The sequence below is a fragment of the Podarcis erhardii genome (assembly GCF_964252035.2).
Source record: "Podarcis erhardii genome assembly, chromosome: 1".
Lineage (NCBI taxonomy): Eukaryota > Metazoa > Chordata > Lepidosauria > Squamata > Lacertidae > Podarcis > Podarcis erhardii.
The window spans coordinates 23,621,083-23,635,422 of record NC_138497.1 but is presented as its reverse complement, the minus strand read 5'-3'; the positions used below and the strand labels follow the sequence as shown (position 1 = coordinate 23,635,422).

The 14,340-nt window shown below is 42.9% G+C and overlaps 1 protein-coding gene across 1 annotated transcript in view; it reads right to left on the bottom strand.

Annotated features, from left to right (window-relative positions):
* Positions 1–2,971: 2,971 nt before the first annotated feature.
* Positions 2,972–14,340, bottom strand: part of CCDC88C (coiled-coil domain containing 88C) — a 107,208-nt gene continuing 95,839 nt past the window's right edge. The window contains exons 26-30 of the mRNA XM_081857742.1: positions 9,060–9,242; positions 8,122–8,187; positions 7,698–7,766; positions 6,248–6,549; positions 2,972–5,502 (exon numbers count right to left, since the gene is read on the bottom strand). Of these exons, the coding sequence (XP_081713868.1) occupies positions 4,489–5,502; positions 6,248–6,549; positions 7,698–7,766; positions 8,122–8,187; positions 9,060–9,242 (1,634 nt within the window). The 3' untranslated portion in view covers positions 2,972–4,488. The remainder of the gene's footprint in view (positions 5,503–6,247; positions 6,550–7,697; positions 7,767–8,121; positions 8,188–9,059; positions 9,243–14,340) is intronic.

Genomic DNA, 14,340 nt, shown 5'->3' with positions numbered 1-14,340 from the left:
GTGCCCCTGGGAAGCCTGCAGGCGAGACGTGAGGCCTTTCTCGCTGTTCCTCCCTGGCATCTGGTCAACGGTGGCAGGCTGCCTCTGAAGCTGATGCTCTAACCAAGGACACAACCGACATATGTGGGGAAGACCATATCCCCCATTAATGTGCCTAATCTTTTTACACATCTTCCATAAATTGTGTGTTATGCGAGGAAGTGCTTCTGATTTAATGGCACAGAGTTCCAGTTTTCTCGGAGGGGGGCAGAAGTTATCTACATTCACTTTTCTCTACACCATGGGGTGCAACTTTATAGGCCTTTGGCTGGGTATTAGTGTTCTTTTTTCTCAATCATAGTTATTAAAAGCCCAAATCCCGCCCCCTTTACATTTCTACCCATCCTTTCTTCTATCATGACCTGAGGGATAGCTTAGTGGGTAGGGCGTCAGACTCTTCACCTCAGGGTTGTGGGTTCAAGCCCAACATTGGGTGAAATATTCCTGCATTGCAGGGGGCTGGACTAGATTATTTTTGTGGTCCCGTCCAACTCTACAAATCATTCTATGACACCTAACATGTGGTTCCCACAGAGTCATTCACCTATACAGACACAGACCTGCTTAGCTTCAGAAAGCTACTGGCCTCATATACCTCCAGCTCATACCCCAGGATCAAATGTGTTAAGTCTTTCCCCAGCAGGGACTTCTACCCCCTTCAGAATTATAGTTATGCATTTGTACACATTTTGTAATTCTGCAATATCTCTTTTGAATTCCAGTCACTTATTTAAAATATTTATATCATCACCTTTAAATAACATGGGAATATTGTTTTGCCTTTTTTTATTCACAGACAGTACACACAGACCTTAATTTAATAACCAGAAAGCTTGCCAACTGCTGTTTCTATTGATAAGGTTGTTAATACAATCAAGGGGGGAAACAGTTGTACGACGGTAGAAAAAAAAATGGCAGGGAGAGAAAAGGAAAAAGCTTCATCTAAAACATGCTACAATTTACAGGGAGAAAAATGTGGCTATTAAAATACTGACTTCTTATCAATATTTGCTTCAGACCACGAAATTGGCCCCCATTTAGAAATGTATTTTAAATTCACAGATTACGATTTTCTTCCCCTTAAACCCATCTTACTTGTAAGGCCAAGAGCATGGATGGATTGCTCCTGGCTCCTCCCGCTTTGCTGGACAGTTGAAGAGACTTGTAGTGGGTGGGATCGGGAGTGGGGAGGGAGCTCATAATAACCCCAGACCTATGCAGTGTGTCAGAGGAGTAGAAAGAGGTCCTAATGTTGTGACTAATAGCTTATGCTTTGTGTGTTATTATGTGTAAACAGCTGGGTTCCCTCCACAAACATTGCATTTCTCCTGATGCAACACACTTCCCCATCTTTCCTTCCACATGCAGCTCCTGAAAATCCTCACCAGGGGGGTTGGGAAAACCTCCAGAGCAGATACCCACTTGCCCAACTTTGGAGAAGGACCATGATAATTTAAGACATTCCCCCATTAAATTGCTGTCTCCTCTCCTCATCTGTGCTGAAATTGTATTTGGGAACATGAAGTACGGATTCTTTGCTTGCAGTTTTTTGTATGTCTGATATTCCAATGTATTGAGCAACTTTATGACTGTTGTTGTTGTCTTTGTCCATGGAGTTTTCTTGGCAGGGATACTGGAGTGGCTTGCCGGTTCCTGCTCCAGGTGGATCATGTTTGGTCAAAACTCTCCACTATGACCTGTCCATCTTGGGTGGCCCTGCACGGCACCCAATTCTTATGACTAATAAAAATTATATTTATGACCAATAGCTTATAATTTGTGAATCATAAATATTGTGAGCCCAATATTTATTACTAATAGCTTATAATTTGTGAGTTTTTAATCTAGTTCAGTCCCCTACCACATCCGCTCCTCCCCGTCTGTCCACTTTGGCTGACCCTCCTTCTTCTACTCAGAAGTTGCCATGAGAGTAGCACTGTGTTTATGGGAGGGACCGTTTGTGTGCGCAGAGGAGAGGAGTTGGATTGGGCTCCTATTAATGGCTAATAGTTGATTAGTTCAACAATAAGACAATGCAACCAGCAAAAGAAATAAAACCATAGGAAGGCTTAGAGATGGTACAGCCATGAAATTCACTGGGTAGCCTTGGTTAAGTTACTAGGCGATATCCACCGTTAGTAATACTCAGAGTAGAGCCATTGAAATGAACTGAAGTCCACAATGATTTCAATGGGTTTGAGTATTTCTAACAGCTTCACAAGTGCCTGACTCTTAGCAGCTGCGTGGGGCATTTTATATCAAAGTCAGGCACAGTTAATTAACTGTGCACATCCCCATTAATAAGTACAACTCCGTTTCTCCCATTCCATTCCTTCCCTTCTCTTTGATATAAGAGGAAACCCCGCAGCAGACCTGTGGACAGAGCCCACCCAGAGAATTGAATAGAGCCCTGCAGATAGACTAGTTAAGTTACTAACAGCTGTGGAAAGGCTGAATTATGTAAACAAGCTTCAAGAGACAAGAAATAAAGCCAAAAGATTAAGAGATCATTCCCACTATTTTAGTACCTGTCAAAGAACAGGTCTAATGCAGTGTTTCCCAACCTTGGGCCTCCAGATGTTTTTGGCCTACAACTCCCATCATCCCTAGCTAGCAAGACCAGTGGTCAGGGATGATGGGAATTGTAGTTCAAAAACAGCTGGAGGCCCAAGGTTGGGAAACACTGGTCTAATGCATGTATGGGAACCCTTTATTAAAAGTACTATGAATTTATTATTAAAACTGTATTTGAGTATTATACCCTAGAGAAGAAGTTGGAGGACCCTGTCTGGAGGCAAATGTGGGAAGCCTTTCTATAAATATTAATATGAGGGAATGAAAATTACAACTTGTCAACCATCAGCTTTCCCCCCTTTTTTTCTTTTTGGAATGGCTGTTAATGCAATCCTCCGGAGAGACATTGACAGAAATGTGTATTTAAAAAAAGCTTTATTATAAACAATCTCACTCTTCTTACAATATGATCCGCTACACACTAATCACCAGTTATGTGCAATTGTTACAGATTTGTGTGTTCTCTCACTATAGTAAATCACAAATCAGGAGAACTTTTACAATTCTGTTGTAAGGTAATCTGTCACACACAGAGAGGGAGGGGAAGCATCTTTACAAGAAAAACAGCAGAAACACACAAAACACTCAAGATATACATAAGCACTCAATGAAGCTCCTGAAATGTAAAAGTCTTTCAGCTGGGCATAAATATGATTTCATAAAAAAGCATTTATTTCATGTGCATAGAAATGTGTTTTGGTTTCTACACAGTTCCAGTTAACAGTGTTAGAATCTGGGCCTGAAAATATCAACTACTTAAAATGACTGGCTCCGGTGGGAAAAAAATAGCCTGAAGATTGCAGCAGTCATAAAGTCATCGAAATAATCTGCTACGTATCATTTACGATACAAGCAACTGTACACATTAGGAGGAAAGCAGAATTGCAGTATCTGTTCATTTCCCAGTGGCTCCCAGCAGATCCACACAGAAATATAACATTTGCAGTAGTGAACACATCAGTCTAGTGCATGGAGCCACTGTTTAAAGGAGGCATTACCCCACAAGAACAGTGCATCCGTTCCAGTGTTTTTCAGAAAACCTTAGCCATATATATAAAAAAGGCAGCACCTCCACTGCACCACAATGCAGGTGCAGTAAAAACAACAACACACAACCCCAGGACATTGAACAGGCCTCCTAATGTACTGTGACAGCCATCAGAGGGAAGGGTTGAGACAGAGACCTCTACGTTTTAGTCACCTCGTTTTTAAAACAGGAGCTGCTCCAACCCAGACCCAATAAGAGACTTACAGCTTAGTAAAAACTGCCTGCTATTTTAAAATAGGAGGGAGGTGCCTGTTTTATCGGGCGATGTTTTATTAAGGCTTGAACTCAGTAGGCAAAGACACACACATATGCAGTTTTCCAATTAATGAAGAGCAACACGGCCAGCAGGAGAGTTACAGGGAAGCAAAACTGCAAGCACTCTGTGCTTCCAGGAGTTCAGCTTAATTTCTGGGTTTGAGGGAGAGCAGGAAGAAATGGAGACACCTGATCTGTCCACATAGTCATCTAGGCACAAGAGCAGCAGCTGCATTTGGCAATTCAATCTTTCACCTCGAGGGTACACCAATGCATTTCATTCTATTACACTCGCTTTCCCCAACCCAGTGTCCTCCAGATTATTTTGGATTACAAATCCCATCATCCCTGGCCACTGAGGCTGGCAAAGAATGATGGGAGCTGGTAGTCCAAAACACCTGGAAGGCGTCAGGCCAAGCAAGGCTGTACGTTAGCATCTAAAAGAGAGTTAAGACAACTGGCAGGTGGCTCTGAATTTAGAGACACCATCACTCCTGACGCCACCAAATTTTCAGTAGTGAAGCACATATTGTACATCTCTTTTTGGGGATGAGGGGAGGAAGGTAAGGGAATCACACACAGCCATATTCATACCAAACAGTCTGCTGATCAGCATGAGAATCTGGTGATGATGGAGGGTTCTTGGAGCTGCCCCCTCTGTTTGCTTCTTCAGTGCCTCCTGCTGGAATTTTATTTTCTGGGGATCGACCTTTGGTAAGAGAGGCCTCACTCGGGCTCGGCCCCTGGGGGCTGCTCCCTTCCGTGCTGCCGGAGACAATTCTGACAGGAGTCACTGTGGCCACTTCCCCAGACCGCAACACCGGCTTGGATTTGATCTTAGAAGCAGCATATTGTGGAGGGGAGCAGTGCTGCTCCAAACCTGGCTTGGCTTGCTCCTGTGGCTGAGAGTTCAGGTCATCCTTGGAAGTGGTTGGGGAGGAAGAAAACAGGGGGAACAAGAGGGACTTCTCATCTTTTGGAGGCGCAAGAGAGAGCCGCCTGACATCAAGCTGCCGACAGCGAGAATTAACGCTCTGCAGAGAACCCGCCACCTTTGCAGACTGCGGCCTCTCTCTCAGCAAGACCTGGGAGCCTCCCGCTACAGGAAGTGGAGAGGTCTGGATATCTGAGTCCTTGCCCAGCTGGAGATCGGCAGTCCCAGGCTTCGGAAGGCTGTCGTAGCGTCTGTATGCCTCTGGACCAGTGGCTCTGAGCAGGTCTGCGGAAGCCAAGCTAAATGCACGGTTCAACGATGCGCTCTGCTTGCTCATGTTACTGCCCTGCTGAGAAGACTGTGCCACCTGCCTCGATCCCCTTTGAGATGCAGGAGGAAGCTTGCAGGAACTGGTGGAGTTTGCTGCAAACTCAGATTCTGTTGGCCGAAGGTTTGGTTTGACATAGTGTCCTGGCTTGGCCAGCCTTCCGTCTTCATTAGCACCAGACATCTTTACAGTTGGTGTGACGTAGATGGTGGGCATCTTGGCTGCCTCCTTCCTATTTGCCTGAGAAAGTTGACTTCCAATAGATGGAGGCTCATTTGCTTTTCTGAAATAGTCACTCAGGAAGTCATCTCTGCTGGATGCGTCCTGAGAAAACAAAGAAACTGAATGAACATGGAGCTAATAAAATCACTATCTGAATATGGATACACAAAGACGCCACCCGATTTCTATGCTTTGATTAACATATGGATAAACTTAATCCTTCTTAGGATCACAGGGAGCCTTCCGGAAAGGTGTGCTGGCAATCTCTGCCAGGGCTGCAGGAGGGCGAAGCGTCTTCACCCCAGCATGCCCCCTTTCATGATTGCCAGGGCGCCTTTTGAAAAGTAAGGCAGTGGGTGGGTGGTGGCAGGTCGTTGGCCTGGCTGGGTGAGGGGGCACATGACAGCCCCCCCCCCAATGTTGGGTGCAACTTGGTGCCTTTGCTGCTGCAGAAGATCAGGCTTCTAATACAGTTCCAGATATGGATATATGCATACGGCTTGTAGGCTTTACAGATATATACAAGTAGAAAGCAATCTTGTTGCCCCAGCAATTCAAGATGTAACACAGACTCAAACTCAGTGGCAGAATCACTGACTGACGAATGCGCTGACATGCCTTAATCACTTATAAAGATGCCACTGGGCCGTTGCCATAGCAACTGGCTTGGCTGACCTTGCACCTGTTGGCTCATCTCATACATGAGGTGAAAGAAATTCACCCCATCATCAGTTCCAACACTAGCTTACTGTGTACACGTCAATGTATTCATTTCACTGAATAAACCACAACCAGTCAATCACTGAATAAATAATTTCAAATCATAAATGGAGTTCTGGGTGCTTACATTAAGTGGCGTTGATCTGTGGCTTTCTTTCAGAAATTCTTCCAAAGTCACCAACTCGCTGCCCGGAGAAGAAGGTCTATGCCTAGCAGACTGTGCATGGGCTGGGTTACTTTTCTGAGATATATCATACGAAAACGCAGAGTTCCTGGTAAGGGAGGCATTGTGCTTAGTGTTTGAGCCCCCAGGAGCAGAAGAGGTAGGACAAAAAAGGCCATCTCTAGGTGAGCCAGGTGTGTCTTTAGTCAGCACCGTGTCTTCACTACTGAGACTCTCTGATCTGCCATGAATACGGTCAAAAGAACCTGTGCCAGGAGATTAAGACATATCAAAGTTACCATCTTGTTTCCCTTTCACTCTGTGAAGAAGCTTTCTTTGAGCACCACCCAAAGATGAAGGACCCCTGGGCAGTTAAGTCCAGTCAAAGGCGACTATGGGATTGCGGCGCTCATCTCGCTTTCAGGCTGAGGAAGCCAGTGTTTGTCCACAGAGAGCTTTCTGGGTCATGTGGCCAGCATGACTAAACCGCTTCTGGTGCAACGGAACACTGTGATGGAAGCCAGGGCACACGGAAATGCCATTTACCTTCCCACCGCAGCGTTACCTATTTATCTACTTGCACTGGTGTGCTTTTGAACTCCTAGGTTGGCAGAAGCTGGGCTAGAGCAATGGGAGCTCACCTTGTTGTGCGGATTCAAACTGCTGACCTTCCAACCAGCAAGCCGAAGAGGCTAAATGATTTAGACCACAACGCCACCTGTGTCCCCTCCTCTACCCAAAGCGTCCATACCAAAGAATAAGAGACATGCTTGGCCATATATTCCCAAAACCAGGTTAGTTTATTTGTATTGTTTCATATAACGTTGTGTGGATTTATTCTTTTGTACTTAAATATGGATATCATTATTTACAATTGCTTCTAATATATGTATTTTTAATTGTAAAACAACATTTGGACTTGGGTTAGTTTTCTGAAAAAGGTGTCCTAGAAATCAACAGATGATGATGAAGCACTGATTTAAAACCAACCATGTTAAACACATCTGTATTTTATGTAAGCCATTTAGATTTGTTGTTATTATTAAGCCATCTATAAATCTGATAAACACACCAACCAACAGCACATGAGAAAAGGCCTGCTTATATCAGGCCAAACACCGAACTGTTCCAGCATTCTGCTCCCACTGTGGCCAAACAGGACATGAGTACAACAGAACTCTTCCCCTTCATAATTCCCAGCCACTAGTATTCATATGGATATGGCCTTGGATAATAGAGGTAATATATGCATCATGAATATTAGCCTTTGTCCTCTATCAATCCAACCCATTTTAATAAGAGGGCATTACCTTATGAAATTAAAACTTTATGCATTATGCATTGGAATTCCAGTGCAGCTTTTAGGTGACTATGCCAGGACGCAATCCACCATATATCTGTGAATATATCTTACCTTTGAAGTTCAGAGGGGAGCTGCTGGAGGATGCATTTTCACTGTTCTCTAAGCTATTCGGCCTTGATACTAGAAGGAAGAAGAGGCACATGAGAGCCTAAGGTGAGTCCCACCTCCCGAGTAGCATCAAATTAGGAAGAAAAGAAGTCAACATTTCCACTCACTGGAGACCAGAAAAGTCTCTCACGATGCTCCGAGAAATCATGCGGCAGCAGCGACAACAACAAATTCTTTCCAGTGATAATGCCTTGCATCCTAAGAACTGTGAATGGAACTTTGCTCATGGAATCGGGTTTTCCCCACCTCCTATTTCAGCCTCCTCACCTCAAAAAGGCACCGTATAGAGGTCTGGGGAAACCCTTCCTCCCTAAACGGTGTTTAGTGTTGAGGATCAATGACAAAGGGGGAACGACTAATCACTTACTTTGCTGCCTGCTTGAAAGCTCTACCTCAAGGAAGTTTTCATACAGGTCACCCTCTGAATTATGGCCTGGATAGAAGAATGCAAGATATCAGAACGTAATGTTCAACAGAGATGAACAAAACCAGCAGACATGTCCAGCCATGTTATTTAACTTTCAAAATGGTATAGGTCAATACAGGGAGATGTGAAGGTGCGTTGCATAAACAGGCACCTAATGCAACCTGTCAAGTCTGAACTAGGGGCAAATGCTAGCTCTGGTCATGGGAGTGAAGACCACACACTAGGCTGGAGGGCTAGGATGGAGGCATGGAGAAAAGGGGGCTGCCTGGAACTCTCCAGACTTAGCAAGGGATGCTTCCCAATATACGGTCTCCAAAAATCTATTCTCTGCCATGCAGCACCAATAATGTGCAAGGGCCCATGTTTCAGCTGCAAAGTGCCCCATAGGTAGCAAATCACCGAAGATACACATTGGGAGGAGCAGAGGAACTAAGTCCCATATTCCACGGCACAAACCTGTTTTCAATTTTAACACCAACTGTAGAACACGTGACGTAGAACATGTGATTTTAATGCCAACGGTAGAACATGTGACATACTTACAAACAGCATTCCTGTAAAATGTACTGTCCAACCACCACATGTCTACACCCTTAAAGGTTTCTGCCACATTAAAGGCCAAATTGGTTTTTGGGTATTTTTTTTACTTGTTTCCTCTATCTTCTTCTCCCCCCCCCCCAAATGATGTACACAATTCTCTAGTGTTAACACGTGAGGACTTATGCAGCAAAGCCAGTTCTATGAAAGGGGAGATGGTAAATGAAGCAATGCCTGCACATTGAGGCTTTTTATTCATTTGAACTTGGAAAGTGTTTGCTGAACCTCCCTAAAGCCAAGGCCCCCATTGCTAACCTGAAGTCGTCAGCCATGGCACATACCTTTGGGTCTGTTTTGTTGTCTGGAGGTGGAGGTAGAACCAGGAGCAGCCAGGTAGGCGGCTGAGGCAGAGTAAGTCCTGGAACTCGGCTCCACGTAGCACTGCTTAAGAGCGGAGTCCGTTGCACTTTCAATGTGGTCACTGCTGCCTCCATAATGAGAATTTCTCTTTGGCTTTGAATCCACTAATATTGAGTAGGAAAGGCAGAAGAACAAAAGAAAGAGAGAAAGAGAGAAAGAGAGAAAAAGAGAGAGAGAGAGAGAGAGAGAGAGAGAGAGAGAATAAAGCACACCAAAACTAGGCACAAATTTACCCACCCACCGCCCTGTAAATGCAGCAAGCAGGCACAAAAACAGTGGCACAAAAGATGCGCTGATTATGCAAGCTGTATCACTGAAGTTTATTATCAGGTTATATTTGCATTCAGTTTTGCAACCGGATGCTAGCTCAGGGAAAACCTAATGAGTGTCCTGAGTAGCAGGGAGAATGTTTTATAGATATTATGGGGAAGGAAGGGCCACACACAAACACTGGATGGGGTGAGAGCACTGAAAATCCTCTAAGGCTGGAAAGCTATAAACCCTTACTTGGGAGTAATCCCCAATGAACCTAGAGGGATCTATTTCAAGCATAGGATCAGGTCTCACAAATGCTTTTTCCCTTTAGCATTACAATAAAAAAGGTAATTAATGTTTGATGCCGTATGCAGCATATTGTTCCTAGGGAATAATTCATTTTTCAACACCATAGTTTTGAATATGGTCTTAGTTAGGCTGGGATACTCGGTTATAAATTTAAACTGCCCATTGGAGTACTAAACGCCAAAATTATTTACTTGTAAAAGTGAGTTAGTATTCATTAAATAATAAGGGACTTGTATACTTTCAAATGCCCAAGAAGTGCATGTTACAATTGTTTTCCAAATGATATCACCGAATTCCTGAAAAATGAATAGGATAAGGCACAAGTAACAAATGGCTGGCACAGACAACAAACAACAGTGACAAATGAAATTAGCACAAAAGACACAGGTGAGTTAAAAATTGCAAAGTAAGCCTGAGAAAAGTGCCTGGAAGCTGTGCGTAACGCTATGGTGCAATGGAAATATGAAAATGCCATCATAATACTGGCAGCAAACACTAAAATCTGATGTGTCCCACATTCTAGAAGCTCATGGAACTTGGGAAGTAAGAGGAAAAGCAACTTTAGGGCTGATTTATAATGCTGCCTCCTAGTCATCTACATGTAAAAAAAGGACGGACATTTGTTGCAATACAAAAGTGACTTATGCTGCACATTCTGCTGTGATGCACATTCTATTTAGGGTCAGCTCTCTCAGAACGGGACGTGGGTGGCGCTGTGGGTTAAACCATAGAGCCTAGGACTTGCCGATCAGAAGGTCGGCGGTTTGAATCCCTGCAACGGGGTGAGCTCCTGTTGCTCGATCCCTGCTCCTGCCAACCTAGCAGTTTGAAAGCACCTCAAAGTGCAAGTAGATAAATAGGAACTGCTCCAGCAGGAAGGTAAACAGCGTTTCCGTGCACTGCTCTGGTTCGCCAGAAGCGGCTTAGTCATGCTGGCCACATGACCCGGAAGCTGTACGCCGGCTCCCTTGGCCAATAAAGTGAGATGAGCGCAGCAACCCCCGAGTTAGTCACGACTGGACCTAATGGTCAGGGGTCCCTTTACCTTTACCTCTCAGAACAGTTGCTCTTACTTAACAAACATTTTTAAATCACCCACCTCTTACTTTGGACAAATTTTTTTAAAATGTAAAAAGGGGACAAAATGCAATGGCATTTCTTCACTACAAAATTGGACGTTTTGAGGATAGTAGTATTTTGTACTTTCTAAAAATGAGAGGAATAGGTTACAGCAGGAGTAGCTGACATGGTCCTCGCCCCATGTTGCTGGGCTACAGTTTCTATCCTTCTTCCTGAGCACTGGTGCAGAGTGGCGGGAGCTCAGCAAAGATCTGTAGTTTTTTCCACACTGGCAATGCCTGGGCTCAAGTATTATAACATTCAGCTACCTCTGCCAATGGTAAGTCTATATTTCGATGTCTACATTGCAATATTATCAAAGAACAGACAAACAGCTTATCGGGAAGGGGAGAGTGCTGCAAAGGGTCTGTTAGATAAAAGGAATCTTTAACACAGAATATGCAAAGGCAGTTAAAGAGGATGCGTCATTGGCAACACAGCGACAGCAGTTCATCTCCGCATTTGGACGGGACATGAGGCACACCAGTGAAGCACACAGCAAACCCACTTACTTAAGATGTGCACCATCACCTGTAAAGAAATGGGCACTGTGTGTTCCTTTAGAGTGTACTGCAGTGAAGAAACGATCCAGATTGTGCAATAAAAGATTCTTCATCTTACTGAGGGGGGAATGTAGTCCATGTTGACTTGATTTGAGCTTGGATTTGGTTTGTGTCAATGATATGCTGAACGTCTATAATTTGTGTATGTAGAGAAGTTATGAGTCTGGTATATATATATCTATTCAGAAATGCATTGAAGATAAATGATAAGAGAAGGTGTTAGAGATCTCCCGTTTCCGAGAAAGAAAGTGGCTCATTAGGAGAGCGTGGGATGTCAGAAGACGGCCAGAACCGGAAGCGGTTAGAGAGAGACGGATGGTTCGATGGAGACTTGGGAGACTTTTCTTTGGGCTTGCTTGTGCTTCTCAAAAAGGGAATCTTTTTACGTTGAGCATCTAAGTGTTATCACCCAGAGATCCCAAAAGGAAGAAGAAAGGAAGAAAAAAAGTAACAGAAATAACTAAAATGTACTTCAAACAACCAAGAGACCAGCTAAACATGAAAATGGACCAATTATTTATTCTACAGCAACTACTAAATCAGGTGAGGGATTAGATGAGAAAATGGTGCAGCCACAGCCAATAGTATCTACGATTATACATACATACTAAAATCACACATGCAATGGACACATCTGCTGTTTTTCTCTGTACAGTGGTACATTGGTTCTCAAACGCCTTGGTCCTCAAATGCCGAAAACCCAGAAGTAAGTGTTCCGATTTTCGAATGTTTTTCGGAAACTGATATGGCTGTCGGCTATTGTTTCCAGGGCACCTGCACCAATCAGAAGCTGCGCCTTGGTTTTCGAACATTTCAGAAGTCAAATGGACTTTTGAAATGGCTTAAGTTTGGTGCTTTTGTTTTTGTTACTTATTTTGTGTTTTTGAGGCTTTTCCAGTAAATTTGTTTTTGTGACTGTGTGGAACCCAGTTCAGCTACTGATTGATTGATTGATTGATTGATTGATTGATTGATTGTGTGACTGTGGAAATGGGTAAAAGCCCCCACCCCACCCCCTGCAATCCAAACAATGACTATCATCAGTGCAGGTAAGGAAAAAAATTAATTTTAATTTTTATCATCTACAATACTATCTTATTTATTTTATAGTACAGTACATTGATTATTGCTTTCATTTTGTGGATCAATGGTCTCGTTAGATAGTAAAATTCATGTTAAATTACTGCTTTAGAGGTTGTTTTTAAAAGTCTGGAACGGATTAATCCATTTTGCATTACTTTCTATGGGAAAGCGCGCCTTGGTTTTGGAACACTTTGGTTTTGGAACAGACTTCCGGAACGGATTCGGTTTGAGAACCAAGGTACCACTGTACTGCAGTTTAGAAATATCACTGCATAATTGCAGGCCAAGTCTGCATTTCTTAATCATTTGGGGGCATATGCTTTTACTTTGTGTAGCATCTCTCACAGAATTTGTTATTGAGAAACGACATAGAGCATTCCCCATTTCATGAGCTGCATCTAAGTGGTTCTTGATCCAGGAGAGATGCCTATTAATGGCTTGTGGTTCAGCTCTGGCTGCAACTTGTGGTTAGTGAGCCCACAAGACCAGGCATAGACAACACACTAAGCCAAATCATGGCTTAGTTCAGCATGGTACAAGAGTGAGAGAAACCGGGGAGAAATAAAGTAGTTATGAGCTCCTTGCTGGGAGCCTGTACATTATTTTTGTGTTCCTTGTAAGCCATAACTTGGCTTACTGGGTTGTGTAAACCAGCATGTGTACTATGGTCACACATTTACCATTATAATTAAGGTCTACATTAAGATTTCACATCATTTTCCCCAACACACTTGTATACTTTGCAAAGTGCAACTAAGTAAGGCACATTTGAACACAATGGGACTTTAGCACAAGGTTAAGCACTTAAATTCCACAAGTTACAAATACAATTGAGGCCTAACTTCCTCTGGATTAAGTCTCGGCTAGTTAATATTATGCACCTTCCATCTCTCTCAATGTGTCACATGGGTGACACATACAGTTTCTTTAGAAAATATTTGTACAGCATAAAGAAAAGTTGTGAAAAGTTTTCATAAGAATTTCACTGAATGCTCATGTTTTCTTCCTGCTCTTTAATAAATGCCAGCCTTTTCCAATAATCCTGAAAATTGCTTTTACCTCTAAGTCAATGATTATTAGTTGCATTTTAGTGTAACATACTCTGCTTTCTTACTGACAAACAGGTGGTTATAAAATGAAAAGCACCAACCAACACCCTGTATCTCCTGAAATCACTACCAACCCTTCCCAGTTTTCTTACTCTGTTTCTGCGCGACCATTTCTTTCCTAATTACTCGCTCTACTGTTAAGAGATGGGCCACACCTTCAGAGTGTATCAAATGTCACAGTAAATTACACTATATGGCGGAACCTTTATATATTCATTATATATTTTGGACAGCACAAAGTGAAAAAATCCCCATCCATTAATTTTGAAACAGTACTTAATAGATCTCACGCAATCAACTCAGCAAACATGTTGAGTTGAGATGCCGTTAAAAAAACCAGACATTTGGAAGAATCTGATAAATTCAGAGAACTACTATGTCTAATAGGACATGTGACAGTAATAGTATTCAGTAATCCAAAATAAATTTATTTACTATAAACCATCTTTCAGTCATAATGCCTCCCAAAGCAGTTTAAAATAAGAACAAAATTGAAGATTAAATAAAATAATAATAATAATAATAATAATAATAATAATAATCTAAAAACCACTAGACAAGAAGTCTAGTTTAGCAGCAGCAATGGCAGGACAACCAAACCAGAGCATCAGAATAAGCAAAACCTTCAAACAGAAGCAGCAGCAAAAGAAAAATTTTGCTCCATCTACGTGCTGATAGCTCAGTAAAAAAGTTTTATGTTTCACACTGCCCTCCCCTGAAAACAGACTGTGCCTGATGAACCTCCAAATAGTAGGGAGTTTCAG